Below are 17,838 nucleotides of genomic sequence, written 5' to 3'. Positions count from 1 at the left end.
GCAACAGTGTAAAAATATAAATCTTCATGTGCCCCCCCCCTATTGCTTTGCATTAAGGCAAACTCGTGCCTCAGTTCCGCACGCACACAAACAGCGTTCGGCCCCCCTAGCCGCTGTTTTTAAAATCACACTTTGTTTTGATTGTGTGAGGCAGAGACACAGCTTTGCTGCCTACCTGGAACAAAGTGTTGGCAAGGACGTCAGCCAGTGGGACCTACAGGAAACGTGTACCAGCTCACAGGCATTCATTTCAGTATTATAGCTGCTGCCCCTGTAAAAAGTTATGTGTTTTTGCAGATTGAAGAATCAATGTTATTTCCGAACCTTTTCCTCTAGGAATCCAGGACACTTGCAGAAATTGCAAAAGCAGAACTTGATGGCATGGTCATGAAAAGCAGACCCCTCCGCATTCGTTTTGCTACACATGGTGCAGCTTTAACGGTTAAGAATCTATCGCCTGTTATTTCAAATGAGCTACTTGAGGAAGCATTCTCAATGTTTGGTCCAGTCGAGAGGGCTGTAGTTATTGTTGATGATCGTGGCAGAGCTACTGGCAAAGGATTTGTGGAGTTTGCAGCAAAACCCCCAGCAAGAAAAGCTTTGGAGAGATGTTCAGAAGGCGCCTTCTTACTGACCACGTAAGTTTTTAATTTAGAACACAATTCAATATAATATATTAAATATAAGTAAATTCCATAATTTAAGCATTTAGTGTTTAATAAACATGAATAAATACTAAAGTATAGAGTGTTACCTTAATCAAATATTAGTGACACAAAAAGCATAAGATCACTAACACATTAGTTAGAAATTCTGTGCTCAGATATAATGCAAAACTGTATATGTATAAATCTGTCTCCTAAAAGTCCACAGAGTTGCTTCAATCAGGTAAATAGTAAAAGATTGCAGTATTCCGTGCTGTACCACCCATGTGGACACATTCTCACTGTTGGGTGTCAGGCTTAGAGGCCAGTAGCTATAGCAGTACAGAGGTTCCCAGTGACCAGCTGGATAAGTGCAGCACCAGTTCACCCTGGTGGATAACATGGGCTCACCTGAGGTGCGGAGTGTAAGCACTAACTGTTGGTAACCAGAGCGCCTGATGGTGGAATTAGGTTTTGCTGCATGTTGGTATCAGTTCGCAGTCCTCAGGATTGCCCCACCAAGGGGTGAGCAAGCCGGGGTCCAGTAGAACATAGGAAGGTAGAGACCAAGCAGAAGCATAGTCAACTAACAAGCGTTCCGAAGTTAGTAAAGCAGAAGCATAATTGAGAAACAAGCTAAAAGTCAGTAATGAGTTAGGAACAGATGGCAGCAGAAGTGACAAAAGCAAGATATTGGCTGGAGAGAGAGAGCGCACAATAATTGCAGGGCGTGCAAAGGCATCTCTTACATTGGAAGTTCTCTTACATTGGAAGTTCATGAGTGGAGCAAGGAGTTCAAGGTTCAGCAGAAACTAATCTGATTTTCCCTCGGATCAGACAGAGTGCTGTTCAGCATCACAGGTGGCTCAGCAAGAAGAGACATTTCCAGACACAGCAGAGGCCACAGAATCACCCCAGATCCTAACACTCTCAAGAGATGAACCTTAAGGCGTACCTACACTGTAGAGCTTCAAAAAAATCATGATCTTAAGGCTCCATGTACACGGGACGTTGTTAAAAGTCCCTTTGAATGCTGGAATTTTTAGGACGTTTGAAATGTCCGGTCGCGTTTGTACCCGCGTTTAGCGGCGTTTGCGGGAGTTTGCGTTTAGAACCGTTCCTAGAAGTAAAAAAAAGATTCCCCTTTAAAATGGAAAAACGCGAACGCTAAACGCGGGTCATCGCGTTCAGACGCGTTTGTGCGTTTGAAACGCCGGGAAACACACGTTCGAACGCAAATAATTGCGTTCTAAAAAAATGTCCCTGAACGCAACTGCCTGGAAATGACTGTAAATGACCTGGTGTACATGGACAGATAAGATAAAATGTAGATGGGTTCAGGGGCTTCTGAAAAAAAACGCCCAACTGCTCCTAAACGGCCATTTCCAGCGTCCCATGTACATGGACCCTAATTCCCCCCCCCAAATTAAGATCCTAATCTGGCATTTTCACGATTCATAAAGTACAGAACTGTTCTCTGCTCACAGCTGTCAAAAAAAAAAGCCTCCTGCAAATGTTTATCAACATTGCTAAGCGCTGGGAGATAACTATATACATGTTTTGCAATGCATAATTTTTGGTTCTTTTAGATCAGAGTTGAACTTCGGTCTGTAAATGAGGTCAGTTTAACCACTTGGACTAAGCCTTTTTCTGACACTTGTTGCTTACTAGTTCAAATCAGTATTTCTCTTTCGTTCATAGACGGACATAGCGCTCCATTTATTATAATTACTGGGTTATATTGCCTCCTCCAGGAGTAGAACTAGGCAGAACAAAAAACACCTGGCTACGCATTCCCATGGGCTGTCCTCAGCTTGGTATATAACCCGCCCCCCCCCCCCCCCCGCTCTAGGTAATCCGTTTTGATCTGTTTAGTCAGGACTAAGGTCCTAGGCTCCCGGCTGGGATCTCTGGTCCTAGCAATTTTTTTCTCAGTCTTTGTTTTTTTTTTCTCGGGGGATCTACAATCAACTGCCGGGCTGTGCGATGGGCTGGATAATCTAGATCAAGTGGCTCAGCCAGTGAGTGCGTGCAGACCGCAGCTACAGGCTAGGTTAGGCGCAACATAGCCTCACAGACAGAGGCTGGCCCGCGAGGTAAACATCTCGCAGGGTCGCATACAACCAGGCTTGGGTCTGAGTCGCAGCGGACTCTTGGCCGACAGCTCCCCTACTTCGTCTGGAGCGTTACCGCACCATGGAAGGGTAAGTACAGTCCCCCCTCTGCCCTTTTTGGCATTTTTTTTTTTTTTTGGGGTGGACACAGGTAACCTTCAGGGACGGTGGGACATGCCTGCAGGTTCCCTTTTCCCATCCTTAAATCCCTCAGTAAGCTGGGCTCCCCCCCCCCCCACTCCCTTTCCGGCCTGTCTGAACCCGGAGTCTGGTGGGGGTCCCAGGGCAAAGGATGCAGCAGAGACCCCTGGTGTCTGGCCCCTCCTATCCCTACTCTGTAAGGGTCCTGGGATAGTCTGCCCTGCCCTGGTAGTCTGGAGGGGGTCCCAGTGTAGGAGACCACTAGGTGCATGCCTTTAAGTTTTTAGTGTGGGTATAATGCAGGGGGGTCCCAGTGCAGAGACTTGCGCAGAGTGCGCAGCAGAGTCTCTCCTAAACGTGTGTGCTATCTTAAGAGGGGGGTCCCCTTGCAGAGGGTCCAGCCTAACAGATGGCGCAGGGAAGATACTGGCAGCATGCTGTGGCTGATGGTGGCCATTTTCCCCTAGTTTGGCTGGTCTCCGGCTGGCGGCCATGTTTGTGTAGCCAGATGTCTCAGGGGGCCATTTTCCCTTAGTCCAGGAGACACCCGAAGCCTGGTTGGGATGCCGAAGCTCCTCCTCTTCCTTTGCCCGGGACATATGAACAGGGATGGCATCCATGTTGATGCTGGGTTTGAATTCTCGGCGCTTCTCCGGTCGGTAGGGTAAGCGCTCTCTCTCACAAGAATGACAGCGCTGTAGATAGATGTAGCCAAATGAATACTTTTACAATCCCGTCTTAATTGGCACTACTGAAGTTGCTCCGACTTCAGAAAAGGGTCCTGTACTACTTTGAGGCGACCTGTGATCCGACTGTCCCATATACTTCAATGGGAGTCGCCTCCTTATCTTAATTGACACGACTTGTTATCATACTTTCCAGGAAGAAGAAAGAGATTAGCCAGGCATTCCCCACAGACAAAGTCGCCTGTCTCTTCAAAGTAGTGCACAAGTCTCTAAACAAGTCTCTAAACAAGTCTCTTCAAGTCACGGGGCGACTTTCTGGTAGTGGTAGTGTGAACCGGTGTAACGTGAAGAAACCATACCCTCATCACTTCCTGTGTGAAACAGCTGAGCAGCGCAGCAGTGCGCATGCTCAGAGCCCCGGAGACGTAATTGAACAGCAAAGAAGTTCACAAGTGCGCATGCTCAGAGGGTAGGAAATAATCATGGCACTGTGTGAAATGTTATACTTGCGGCGGTATCATTAAAACAGTTCGGCTGCAACATCAAACATCTGCTCTCCTATCGCTGTCACTTCCCTGATCTCCCCTAATAAATATAAAAGCGGCAGCGGGTGTATGAGATGTAAATGACGCCGATCTGGGCTCCGTGATCCGCTTTTATATTTATTAGGCGAGATGAGGGAAGTGACAGGGGAAGGAGCGGAGATGACTGATGTTGCAGAGGAGCTGTTTTAATGTAACCGCCGCAAGTGTAACTACCGTGAGAAATCCATACCCTCCGTAGGTGCACCGGAAGTGACGAGGGTATGGTTTTCTCACGAGTATGGTTTTTTCACGGAACACCCGCTCTAAAAGTGCTTAAATCCTACTGTGTGAAAGAAAAATTATTACTAAATTTAAATTGTATCAAATTTTTTTGCTTATCTGAGTATGTAATTAAAGCGTTCTAGTGCTTTCATAAATACCCAAATATAAATGTGTCAAACTGATTCAACAAATGTAACAAAAAGATATTACAATGTTTCAAAGAAATACCCACAAGTGTATTCATCAATCATTAGCGTTCATAATCCATTGAAAACCATTCCTTTTAATATGAATGAAGCGTCCAAAAATAATGCCAACAGAATTTTAAATTAAAAATAAAGTGTGTTCCTCTTAGGCCCTGTTCACACTGGGGCGATCCGACTCACCGGGGCGACCTCCGAGGTCGCGGTGCGAGGTCGCCCCAGTGTGAACGGGGACTTAATGCCACATCAAGAAAAAAATGTGATCCACCACCTCTTATAATTATAACGAATTCACTCACCAAACGGAATGGCTGATAAACCAGCATTCAAGCGTTTTTCCTTTTGTGGGGAGTGACAGTCTGCAGCTCTCTGAAACATATATAATTTTTTAAACCAGGGCTCGACAAACCCGGGCGCCAGGTCGCATTTGCGACTAGAATTAGCGACCTGTCGCCTGGGGTGCCCTGCAGGAGGTGTCCTGTTCCTTTTGCGCCCCCCACCTTCTGCTCGAGTGCACGGACTTCCGTGCTGTCCAAAAACTGAGGCCCCGGCTTTTCGGCCGCCTTCTGTGAGATGAGAGGCTAGGGGAACTGGCGCCCTCTTGTGGCCGGGAGTAATGCATGTTCTCAATGCCTTCCAAAGAGGAAATGAGAGGGAAGTTTTTTAAGGCTTCATCTCTCTGTCCAGTTACCTTTGCTTAAAGGTAAGTGGACAGGGAGTTTGGTTGTTATTATTTATTTTTTAAATGTAAAAAAAATAAAACATTTTTTTTCTTTTTTTTTTTTCCCTCATCGCCGTGCCACAGCCGAGGGCCCCTTTCACACGGGCTGTCTGATCAGGTCCGCCTGTCAGTTTTTCAGGCAGACCTGATCGGACCCTTCATTCTCCTCTATGGAGCAGTAATCTGCTGCCATCTGATCCTGTCTGCCAAAAGCAGACGGATGGTGGTTCTATTTTCTATCCATCCCGTGGATCGGATCAGATGGCATCGGATGAAAAGAGACAGTCTGTTTCCATCCAATTGCGCTATAGAAGAGAGTGGAGTTCTAGTCGTATTTATTTGTTAATTTATTATCAGTTTTATTAAATAAAGCTTGGTTGTTGGTTTAAAAAAAAAAAAAAAAAAAGCTGGCTCCTAACTTTTTTAGCTGGCTCCTAGATTTCAGGCAAATTTATCAAGCTCTGTTTTAAACTCTCCTTTCTCACTCTCGATGGATATCTCAGGCAAGGAGGAAATCAATGAAGGCGAAAAAAGAACTTGACATAGCATAAGATCCTTTAAAAACATTCCCACTTTATTAAAACAATTTACCACTCGCTTTTAAGTGTCTCCACTGACACGAGTATAAACAACATTGGTTCGTATGTGGGCTGGCTCCAACTTCTCAGCTGCTACGAGCTGACCTGACTCAGTGTGATAGCAATCTCTCCAGCTCACACCCGACGTACGTTTCGTCATTGGACGTCTTCACAGGGCATTTCATTATTTTTGCCTATATTTGTGATTGAGAAATTCTCAATAAGATAGCAGCAGTATCGGGTAAAAAGCACCTAGGCGTGGTCATTTGTTATACTTTTGATAGGTGCCTTGAGGGGATCCTTTAGTGGTGCAAAAAGATTGTTTTTGTACTGTAAGGCAGGTCCCTCAAAACTCCAGCTTCAGCCTTGGCAATTTTCTTCCAAAGGCCGTTGGTGTGAGTCTCGGTGGGGTTGGTATTACGTCTGCTGGAGTTTCTTCAAAGAGGTGTAGATCAACGTTTGGTCTTGGGCACCATCAAGGGCCAGATCAGCCTTGGCAATTTTCTTCCAAAGGCCGTTGGCCGCAAACTCCTTGGTTCACACCTTCGTGCAGGGGGTTCGCCAACTGGCTCCTCCGGTACGATCCCTGGTGCCCCCGTGGGATCTTAATCTGGTACTGTCGGTTCTTTAAAAACTGCCCTTTGAAAATATTTGAGAGATTCCTCTGCTTACGTTGTCACAGAAAGTGGCTTTCGTGGTAGCTATTACTTTTGCACGCAGGGTCTCTTAGCTGGCTGCGTTGTCCTGTCGGTCACCTTACCTGGTGGTTCACAGGGACAAAGTGGTGCTACATCCCTGGTTCAATCGTTCCTTCCTAAGGTCCTTCTCAGGGTTCCACTTATATGAAGACGTGTTGCCTTTATTGTGTCCTAAGCCAAAAGAAATTGCCTTGCATTCCCTGGATGTGTTCGGGCCATTAGGGTGTACCTGGAGTCAATTTGCAAATTGGTTTTCTTATTTGTCTTTACGGATGATTCTGGTAAGGGACAGTCCGCATCCGCTGCGACCATTTCCAGATGGATCAGGCAGACGGTGGTGCAGGCTTATTCCGGTCAGGTTCCTCCTTTCCCTGTTAAGGCGCATTCTGCGAGGGCGCTTGGTGCCTTCTGGGCCTTGCGTCATCAGGCATCTGTGGTCTAGGTTTGCAAAGCGGCCACCTGGTCGTCTGTATAAACATTCACCAAATTTTACAAGGTGGTTTTTTTCGCATCTGCAGATGCTGCTTTTGGCCGTGGAGTTTTGCAGACCGCTGTGGGGAATTCTGTTTTTTTGCTTTTTGTTTTTTTTTATTTTCCCCCACCCCTCATGCTGACACTGCTTTGGGACGTCCCATCAGTCAAGGAAGATATGAAACTGTGTCAGTCAGTGAACGAAAGGAAACTGGATATTTTTTCTTGCCGTAAAATCCTTTTCTCTGATGTTCATTGACGGGACGTAGTACCCACCCCTCTGGAGTTTGGGTTATGTATTCCGACACTGCTTGTTAGAAAACTGATAACATATAGCATGGAGTTGGAGTATACCACCTGGGACTGCCCTATAGGCGTAGACACATTTTTATTTTTTTTTTTCTGCCTAAGATGTGAAGCTGTGTCTGTCAATGAACATCAGAGATGGATTTTACAGTAAGATGAAAATCCAGTTTTTTTTTTTTTTTTTTTTTTTATGCTTAAAAACTACTTAACCCCCCCCCCCCCCACATACAAATAAATAAAAAAATATATATATAATTATTTTTTTTAGCAGAGACCCCCATAGAATAAAATGGCGTCTTTGTTGCACTGCATTTGCGCAGTGGTCTTTCAACACAATTTTATTTTTCTTTTGGGGGGGGGGGTACACTTTTAATGAATTTAAAATAAATAAACCAAGTTAGCCCAATTTATTTTGTATAATGTGAAATATGTTACGCCAAGAATTGTGATCTTTATTCTATGCAAAAAAAATAATCATGGTTCTCATTTTGTCTAGAATCGTGCAGCTCTACACTGCATTTGAGCACCAAAAACGTTGAATTTGTAATATTCCAAGCGCGTGTGTGTGTGTGTGTGTGTGTGTGTGTGTATATATACAGTACAGACCAAAAGTTTGGACACACCTTCTCATTCAAAGAGTTTTCTTTTCATGACTATGAAAATTGTAGAGTCACACTTCAAGAGGTAGTCACCTGAAATGGTTTTCACTTCACAGGTGTGCCCTGTCAGGTTTAATAAGTGTGATTTCTTGCCTTATAAATGGCATTGGGACCATCAGTTGTGTTGTGCAGAAGTCAGGTGGATACACAGCTGATTGTCCTACTGAATAGACTGTTAGAATTTGTATTATGGCAAGAAAAAAGCAGCTAAGTACAGGTAAACGAGTGGCCATCTTTACTTTAAGAAATGAAGGTCAGTCAGTCCGAAAAATTGGGAAAACTTTGAAAGAGTCCCCAAGTGCAGTCACAAAAACCATCAAGTGCTACAAAGAAACTGGCTAACATGCGGACCGCCTCAGGAAAGGAAGACCAAGAGTCACCTCTGCTGCGGAGGATAAGTTCATCCGAGTCACCAGCCTCAGAAATCGCAGGTTAACAGCAGCTCAGATTAGAGACCAGGTCAATGGCACACGGGAGTTCTAGCAGCAGACACATCTCTAGAACAACTGTTAAGAGGAGACTGTGGGAATCAGACCTTCATGGTAGAATATCTGCTAGGAAACCACTGCTAAAGAAAGGCAACAAGCAGAAGAGACTTGTTTGGGCTAAAGAACACAAGGAATGGACATTAGACCAGTGGAAATCTGTGCTTTGGTCTGATGAGTCCAAATTTGAGATCTTTGGTTCCAACCACCGTGTCTTTGTGCGACGCAGAAAAGGTGAACGGATGGACTCTACATGCCTGGTTCCCACTGTGAAGCATGGAGGAGGAGGTGTGGGGGTGCTTTGCTGGTGACACTGTTGGGGATTTATTCAAAATTGAAGGCATACTGAACCAGCATGGCTACCACAGCATCTTGCAGCGGCATGCTATTCTATCCGGGTTTGCGTTTAGTTGGACCATTTATTTTTCAACAGGACAATGACCCCAAACACACCTCCAGGCTGTGTAAGGGCTATTTGACCAAGAAGGAGAGTGATGGGGTGCTGCGCCAGATGACCTGGCCTCCACAGTCACCGACCTGAACCCAATCAAGATGGTTTGGGGTGAGCTGGATCGCAGAGTGAAGGCAAAAGGGCCAACAAGTGCTAAGTATCTCTAGGAACTCCTTCAAGACTGTTGGAAGACCATTTCAGGCGACTACCTCTTGAAGTGTTACTCTATAATTTTCATAGTCATGAAAATAAATAAAACTCTTTGAATGAGAAGGTGTGTCCAAACTTTTGGTCTGTACTGTGTGTGTGTGTATGTGTGTGTATGTGTGTATATATGCCTGCACTGATCTGCCTCTCAATGCATGTGTCTGCCAAGGTCTCTATCGCAGCTGGGTCAGTACATATTGATTTAGGTTTTGTAGAATTGATTGTGTAGCTAATGTGGAGAAATGTATACATATGATGTCTTGAATGAAGCATTTGTAATGTTAATGTTTATATTAAATATACTCTTGTATTGAAGTGCACATAAAGTGGCATTGGAGGCATTTTTTTTCTGATAACCTCTGATATTTTTATGCATTTTTATTTTCCTTTGCCTATGTGCATGAGCTCTTATAATGTATGTGTCCATTTCAGAAGCACTATTCTTGTTTGTTGTGTTTTTTTTTTTTTTTTTGGGGGGGGTTCCAAATTAAGCCATAAGTCTGAGAGCATACAAATCCAACATGAATCATGTTTGCGTGACATGTCACTACTCTTCCAAGAGTGGATGAAACCTAGCTTGCTTAGCATCCCTACGCACAAATTTCCTCTTCAGCCACAAGATGGTACTGCGTATATGTGGCTTGATTCAACATGAGTATATTTATTTTGCCAGAACTCCGCGGCCAGTTATTGTTGAACCAATGGAACAGTTTGATGATGAAGATGGCTTGCCAGAAAAATTCATGCAGAAGACTCAGCAGTATCTGAAGTAAGTTGAACAAAGGCGAATATCTGAAAATAACTTATCATTGAACTTTAATCTTTCTACTATACTATTGAAAGTATTTCATTTATGTTTTAACAAAGTCTCAAAAAATACCCGTTTGATCCTTTTTAGAAATCTTGTCAGCTAATTACTTTCTGTGCTCTGACTTTTATCAGCCGTTTTTCCAGGTGTCTCTTCAGACTTTAGAACACAGCTTCTGTTTGGCCCCTTTCACACGGGCTTTCCGGTCCGTCTGTCAGTTTTTCAGGCAGACCGGATCGGATGCTCCATGTAGCCCTATGGAGCAGCGGATGATATCTCCGCTGCTATCCGAACTGATCCGGTCTGGAAAATCCAGATGGGTGGAAACCCTGTTGTGGATCCTCGAGGAAAACTGATAGGCGGTTCGTTTTTATCTTTCGATCTCCCATAGAGGAGAGCCTGACTCTTGACAGCTCCATGTCTGCACACAGAGCGGAGACGGGAGCTGTCATCCGCCTGCTCAGCAGGGATCGGCCGATCGATCCCCGCTGTGCAAAACTGAGTCTGCTGAAAGGGGCCTTAGGGAGGAGCTGGGTAGTGTTCTACAGGCCTGTAGTCCTGTTCTTGGTTGACAATACTGCTTCTCTGTAGATGCAAAACAGTGAGTAAACAGTGCAATCTTGGCACAAGAAGTTTTACTGGCATGATAATCGGGTGGGATAAAAAGCCTGAAAAAAAACTGCAGCCACCACATCAAAGGATTGGTGATCTGCAATATATTAAATTTATGTTCTTTGGGTTTACATTTTTTTTTTTTTTTTTTTATTTGAAAATAAACAATACTAGAAAAAATTAGTGTATATTTGTCCTTAACCACTTGCCCTCTGAAAGATCGACCCATCCCCCCCCCCCCCCCACTCTCACCCTCACGATTTGGCCATTTTTTGCTATTTTGCACTGCTTTACTGTAACATTTGTGTGGTCATGCAATGCATGTACCTAAATGAAATTGTATCTCTTTTGGTGATATTTGATCACGTTTTTTTTTTTTATTTATTTTTAAACAAAAAATGATTTAAAAAAAAAAACTTTCTGCTATATTCAATAGAAAAATTTAAAATAATCTAAACTGTTCATAATTTTAGGCCAATAAGTAATCTGCTACATGTTTTTGGTTATCAAATAAAAAAAAAATCCCAATAAGCGTATATTGGTTTGCACAAACATTATAGCATTTACAAATTATGCTGTATACCGTATCTCACAAAAATGAGTACACCCCTCACATTTTCGTAAATATTTTATTATATCTTTTCATGTGAAATGACACTTTACTACAAAGTAAAGTAGTGAGTGTACAGCTTGTATAAGTGTAAATTTGCTGTCCCCTCAAAATAACGCAACACACAGCCAATAATGTCTAAACCTCTGGCAACAAAAGTGAGTACACCCCTTAGTGAAAAATGTCTAAATTGGGCCCAGAGTGTCAATATTTTGTGTGGCCACAATTTATTTTCCAGCACTGCCTTAACCTCTTGGGCATGGAGTTCATCAGAGCTTCACAGGTTGCCACTGGAGTCCTCTTCCACTCCTCCATGAAGACATCACGGAGCTGGTGGATGTTAGAGACCTTGCGGATGCCCCACAGATGCTCAATAGGGTTTAGATCTAGGGACATGCTTGGCCAGTCCATCACCTTTACCCTCAGCTTCTTTAGCAAGGCAGTGGTTGTCTTGGAAGTGTGTTTGTTTGGGGTCGTTATCATGCTGGAATACTGCCCTGCGGCCCAGTCTCCGAAAGGAGGGGAGCATGCTCTGTTTCAGTATGTCACAGTACATGTTGCCATTCATGGTTCCCACAATGAACTGTAGCTCCCCAGTGCCGGCAGCACTCATGCAGCCCCAGACTGACACTCCCACCAACATACTTCACTGTAGGCAAGACACACTTGTCCTTGTACGCCTCACCTGGTTGCCGCCACACACACTTCACCCCATCTGAACCAAATAAGTTAATCTTGGTCTCATCAGACCACAGGACACTGTTCCAGTAAGCCATTTTATTAATCTGCTTGTCTTCAGCAAACTGTTTGCGGGCTTTCTTGTGCATCATCTTTCAAAGAGGCTTCCTTCTGGGACGGTAAACATGCAGACCACTTTGATGCAGCGTGTGGCGTATGGTTTGAGCACTGACAGGTTGACCTCCCACCACCCCTTCAACCTCTGCAGCAATACTGGCAGCACTCATATGCACTCCACTTCTTTGGTCGACCATGGCGAGGCCTGTTCTGAGTGGAAGCTGTCCTGTTAAACAGCTGTATGGTCTTGGCCTTTGTGCTGCAGCTCAGTTTCGGGGTCTTGGCAATCTTCTTATAGCGTAGGCAATCTTTATGTAGAGCAACAATTCTTTTTTTTCTTTAGATCCTCCGAGTTCTTTGCAGTGAGGTGCCATGTTGAAATTCCAGTGACCAGTATGGGAGAGTGAGAGTGATAACGCCAAATTTAACACACCTGCTCCCCATTCACACCTGAGACCTTGTAACAGTAACGAGTCACGTGACATCGGGGAGGGAAAATGGCTAATTGGGCCCAATTTTGGACATTTTTACCTAAGGGTGTACTCACTTTTGTTGCCATTGGTTTAGACATTAATGGCTGTGTTGAGTTATTTTGAGGGGAGAGCAAATTTACACTGTTATGCAAGCTGTACACTCACTACTTTCCATTGTAGCAAAGTGTAATTTCTTCAGTGTTGTCACATGAAGATATTATAAAAAAATATTTACAAAACTGTGAGGGGTGTACTCAATTTTGTGAGATACTGTATATACTGGAATTTTATTTTACACTTGTAATAGCTGCGATCTGCGACTTATAGCGGGACTGTGAACAATCTGACACTTGACACGTTGTGGGAACCAGTGACACGAATACATGGTCAGTGCTAAAAATGTGCAGTCTTTTACAAGTACCTACACTACAGTTATCTCATCTAGGGACAAAGTTATTTAGACCAAATTCCTTTATAGAGCGTATTAATACTGCAAGTATCCTTTATCGGGTAAATGGTATACACTATGGTGTCTGTCCTAGATGCTCTGCAGTGGTTGGCATGTTCTACCATATGGTATTGGAATGCTCACCGGTTTAAGCGTTTCGGTCGTAAGTAACCGTTTTTATCAGCTCAATTTCCCTCATGCTGAACATCTGTAACCCATTATGTATCTTGGTTATATTGAGTCCCTCTCTAGGAACAACCAACTTTTTTTTATACGACTAGCTTTAAGCTGGATACACACTATACAACTTTTTTTGTTGTTTTTTTGATTTAGTTTAGATTTACCTTCAACTAGTGTGTTTAGGTTTAGCCTCCTATTATGATTTTGGTAAATCTAAAGAAAATTGTATAGTGTGTATCCAGCTTTATTTTATGCCAAAAAGTCTATAACTGTGCACTGGAAGTCCTCAGCTCCCCCAACTACATAGCCTTTTGGCCTACTCTAGTCAACCAGACACTCCCACTATACAAACTAACCTATGAAGCTAGAGGCTGATAAGATGTTGGACATGTAAGTTTTCAGAATAATCTTTCTATTGGTTTTTCTTGAATGTTGTATATTTATGCACTGTTTTGAAGATGTCACTTATTGTAAGCTGGTAATGAAATTTTTGTACCATATACGGTTCGTGACCCACCTGAAGTTAATGGACTATATTTGTTAAATGTATGGCAATATTGGAACACTGTTTGACCTTTTTTGTGACCATTTTTTTTTTTTTTTTGTACTTGATATCGTATGTCGTGTACAATCTTTTTGTATGTACAATAAAATTACCTTTAAAAAAAAAAAAGCAGTCACTGTACTAATGGCATTGGTTGGGAAGGGGTTAAATGCGTGCCTAACCAATGTGTTTGTGCTGTTTTTACTAAGGGATGTGCTGGATGTTATTCCTTGCTCTGCATGGAAACAAAATCCAGCACATCCCTGCTGACAGAACAGAGCTCTGCCTTGTTTACATAGGCAGAGCTCTGCTCTGTGTTACTCCAACGATCAGTGGGTGCCGGCGGTTATCACTTGCCTGGCACACACTGATTAACTTGTGCTGTGTCTATTCACCGCATAAACACGGCAAACCAAACTACATATTGCGGCATCCCTAGCGCAATTGTACAACTGGTCCTGTGGCAAAGCAGCAACACAGATAGGATGAAGCAATTCCATGGGTGTTTGTAAGATGAGAGAAGTTGTGTAAATAAGAGTAGTATTCTGGTTAGATATGCCCCTTAGACAATCTGCATTTGTTTTAACTTTCACATTTGTCCAATCTTTTATTTTTTTCAGAGAAAGGGAGGAACCCCCACGATTTGCTCAGCCTGGAACGTTTGAATTCGAATATGCTTCCAGATGGAAAGCTTTGTATGAAATGGAAAAGCAGCAAAGAGAGCAGGTGGACCGAAATATCAGAGAAGCTAAAGAAAAGCTAGAGACTGAGATGGAAGCTGCTCGTCATGAACATCAACTTATGCTAATGAGGCAAGGTGTGAACAAAAGCCTTACTAATATAGACCTAGTTCCCCTGTTGCAGCTGCTTTGAAGTCTGTATAAAGTATTTCAAAATGCATGTTTTAAGTTATCTTAATAAAATGTTGTTGTTTTTTTTTTTTTTTTTTTTCCCTCCTTTTAGATCTTATGCGGCGCCAAGAAGAGCTTAGGCGGTTAGAAGAACTGAGAAATCAGGAGCTTCAGAAGCGAAAACAGTTTCATATGAGGTAATCTATTCACAAGTGGAACATTATAAACTAGCATTCTTCTGTGTTTAGACAAAGGTCTTATCTAATATAAATCTTCAGGCATGAAGAGGAGCAGAGACGACGTGAAGAAGAAATGATTCGACAGCGTGAGCAGGAGGATCTTCGTCGACAGGAAGGTTTTAAGGCAGCTTACATGGATACTGTAAGTAATTGAGATTTATTTACTAATTACTAGGAAGCTTTTTCTTCTTTTGACCACCCTAAGTGTGTTATGACATATTTTGCTAATTTCTTGTCACTGCTTTAAACAATATTTTGAGCCAAGTTTAAACCTATTTATTTACAGAATTTTTGATTTGCTGGTTTAGGACTACAAATAGATTAGAGCATTCAACCCAGATTTTACCAGCCTAGAATGTCATGAGAACTCTGCAGTAGAAACACTTTAACCTTTTGCAGTTCAGGGGTCAGATTTAGCTACAAACCTGTCAACACAGTGTTGTATCCATGTTCTTAGCACCAGGTTTTATGAAAAAGGACACCTTGGAAACCGCGGAGAAATGACAAAAGGCTGTTTAAAGTCAAAAGGAACAAAATGCAGGCGGTCCCCGGGTTACAAACAAGATAGGGACTGTAGGTTTGTTAAGTCGAAGTGTTAGTAAGTTGGAACAGGTACATTTTTTTAGGTGTAGCTCCAGCCAAAATAATAATTTTTACATTTTTTGGATAGCATAGGGAAGGGTTAACACCCTTATACCATTTGTCCATGGAGTGCTTATTCTCATGATTAAGTTATGTGAATTGCGTTAAATATTTTGCATTGCCATTTGTGCCAATAATCTTTTGGCAAGTTTGGGGAAACAAGTATATTTTAGATCTAGCTGTGATTAGTTTGGTTGCCGTAAAGGACAATTTCCCATCCTCCTGAAGAAGCATTATTCCTAAATAGGTCCCTTTAAAGTCTGGCCCTTGCATATTACATTTCTAGCTTCAGCAGCATCCTACTGCCCACCACCTTCATTTGTCTTGCTAGTTCTGTACTCCAGATGACTAGGTTACCGCGACTTATTCATTTGATACGTGATACTGTCAAAATTGCGCAGAACTAGCTAGAATGTGCACTTGTGCAGAACAGGTGTGTGTGTGTGTGTGTGTGTGTGTGGCAAGCTTTCTAAAATCATTTAAACATCCCTGAAGGAACTTAAGAAAAACTGCCAAGATATGAACCCTGTGTGTAAGCCATGATAAATACATGCCTATCCAAATCCAAAAGTTTTGGTTAGAATTTGGCTTTAATACTACATTTCAGACCTTTATAAAAATGGTTGTGCAGCTTCAACTAAATGAAAAAAAAAAAAAAAAAAATGTGTATATATATATCTCTATCTATCTATCTATCCATCTCAAAGTGAAAAATGTTGAAAAGTTATAATGCCAAATAAAATCCTAGGACAACTGTGCGGTAAGTGAAAAAACTTGCCTTCGTACTGCATGTGTAAGCTGCAGCCCCGTTCTTTAATAATTTTTTATTGAGAAAAGATTTATTTTCCAATAAGGGAAAAGAAAAAAAAACAAATATGGAAAAATAAAAATTGTAAACAAAGTAACAAGTACACAAAATAACCATATTGGCATAACCTGGTGTCGTGTGTGTGTGTGTGTGTGTGTGTGTGTGTGTGTGTGTGTGTGAGCATACGTCATGACATCAATAAGCTGCAGCCCCATTAATTTCTGCGGGAATGCCGTACTCTGAGCAGTCCGGGAACCTTTAGGAAATCTGTGCAAAGTCTGTCTGAGTGCTATTGTAATATTTCAATACTATTATTTAATTCTATTGTGTAAATGTTTGCAAATTAGGAAACTGCAGTCTTTGATATTAAAGATCTGTTACCTTTTTTGCAAATGGAAATTTTGTATAGTAAAAAAACGGGAATTTTTGTTTTTGTTGAAATAATTCATATGTATATTTTTCCTATTTTCTATGCATGTTAAGTGAAATTGGTTGGTCTAATATTGTATTTTGCTACAAGGCATCCCACGTTGTTTCATTATGCAGTTCTGAACGATGTTCCAAAAGAAAATTATTTCAATTTGCTTTACAATGGGGTTAACACCCTCAAAGTTGTTATGCTAGATATGTATATAAAAATGGCTGTTAAAGGGGCATGATCTCTACATGGTCCTTGTCTAAATGAGCACATTTTCCATACTTCATAAAATAAAGGCTTATCTATTTTGCAATGTCTGTATGAAATGTGCATGTGTATGTATACATTTAGATCCTGTGTATATTCATAGTTGATAGTTTGAAGTGTCTTTTTTATTATATTTTTAAATCCGAGTATTAACTGACAACCATTTCTTGGGAAAACTCCTGAAATATATAATTTTATTGACAATATATTTAGCATTAGCATGGACTTTGGTGTTCTGCTAAAAAAAAAAAAAAAAAAGTTACTACCAAGTGGCAACATCTTTTTGTACCTAAAATTTTTTTCTTGTGTAGGCTTAGCACGTACAGAACATTGAAGGGGTTTTTTTTTTTTTTTACCCAGTTGCTGTTAAATGTATCGCATGTAAACCTTTTTAGATTGCTAGAAATAAAATGATAGTTAAATATTTGGTATGTACAAACCACGAGGAAGGAAAGCATATCTTATAGGGTTTGAAAAGTCAGATTTTTTTATCTTGATGCATTCTATGCATTAAAGTGATTATAAAGTCAATTTTTTTTTTTTTTTTTTTCTATTTAAACCTGTTATACTTGCCTGCTCTGTGCAGTTGATTTTGCACAGAGTAGCCTGGGTCCTCTTCTTCTCAGGTCCATCTTCTCTGCTCCTGGCCCCTTCCTCCTGTTGCGTGCCCCCACACCAAGCAGCTTGCTGTGGGGGGCACACAGCTCCCTGTTTCCATTCAGACATGAAGCTGCTAATGGCGCCCGCCTCCCCTCTCTCCTATATTTGTGGGCTCAGATAAGTATTAGGGGAGGCTGCTACACACAGGTTTTTTAAATCTTAATGCGTAGAATGCATTAGGATAAAAAATATTACCTGCCTTTACAATCCCTTCAAGATAAAAATCCTTCTGTGTGCAGCAACCCTCGTCTGCCCCCCTGAGACTTACCTGAGCCCCATCTGTATCCAGCGATGTCCACGAGTTCTCCACTTG

The 17,838-nt window shown here is 42.1% G+C and overlaps 1 protein-coding gene across 4 annotated transcripts in view; it reads left to right on the top strand.

Moving 5' to 3' along the window:
- The window catches only part of PSPC1 (paraspeckle component 1), a 166,246-nt gene that overhangs the window by 10,359 nt on the left and 138,049 nt on the right, over nucleotides 1-17,838 (top strand). For all 4 annotated transcript variants that reach the window (XM_082244864.1, XM_082244862.1, XM_082244861.1 and 1 more), the window contains exons 2-6: nucleotides 337-638; nucleotides 9,844-9,939; nucleotides 14,261-14,457; nucleotides 14,604-14,688; nucleotides 14,770-14,872. In XM_082244864.1, the coding sequence (XP_082100990.1) occupies nucleotides 337-638; nucleotides 9,844-9,939; nucleotides 14,261-14,457; nucleotides 14,604-14,688; nucleotides 14,770-14,872 (783 nt within the window). The remainder of the gene's footprint in view (nucleotides 1-336; nucleotides 639-9,843; nucleotides 9,940-14,260; nucleotides 14,458-14,603; nucleotides 14,689-14,769; nucleotides 14,873-17,838) is intronic.

The sequence above is a fragment of the Pelophylax lessonae genome, assembly GCF_965119305.1.
Source record: "Pelophylax lessonae genome assembly, chromosome: 2".
In the NCBI taxonomy this organism is placed as follows: Eukaryota; Metazoa; Chordata; class Amphibia; order Anura; family Ranidae; genus Pelophylax; species Pelophylax lessonae.
The sequence above is the reverse complement of the archived record's forward strand: the minus strand, read 5'-3'. Positions and strand labels throughout refer to the sequence as shown.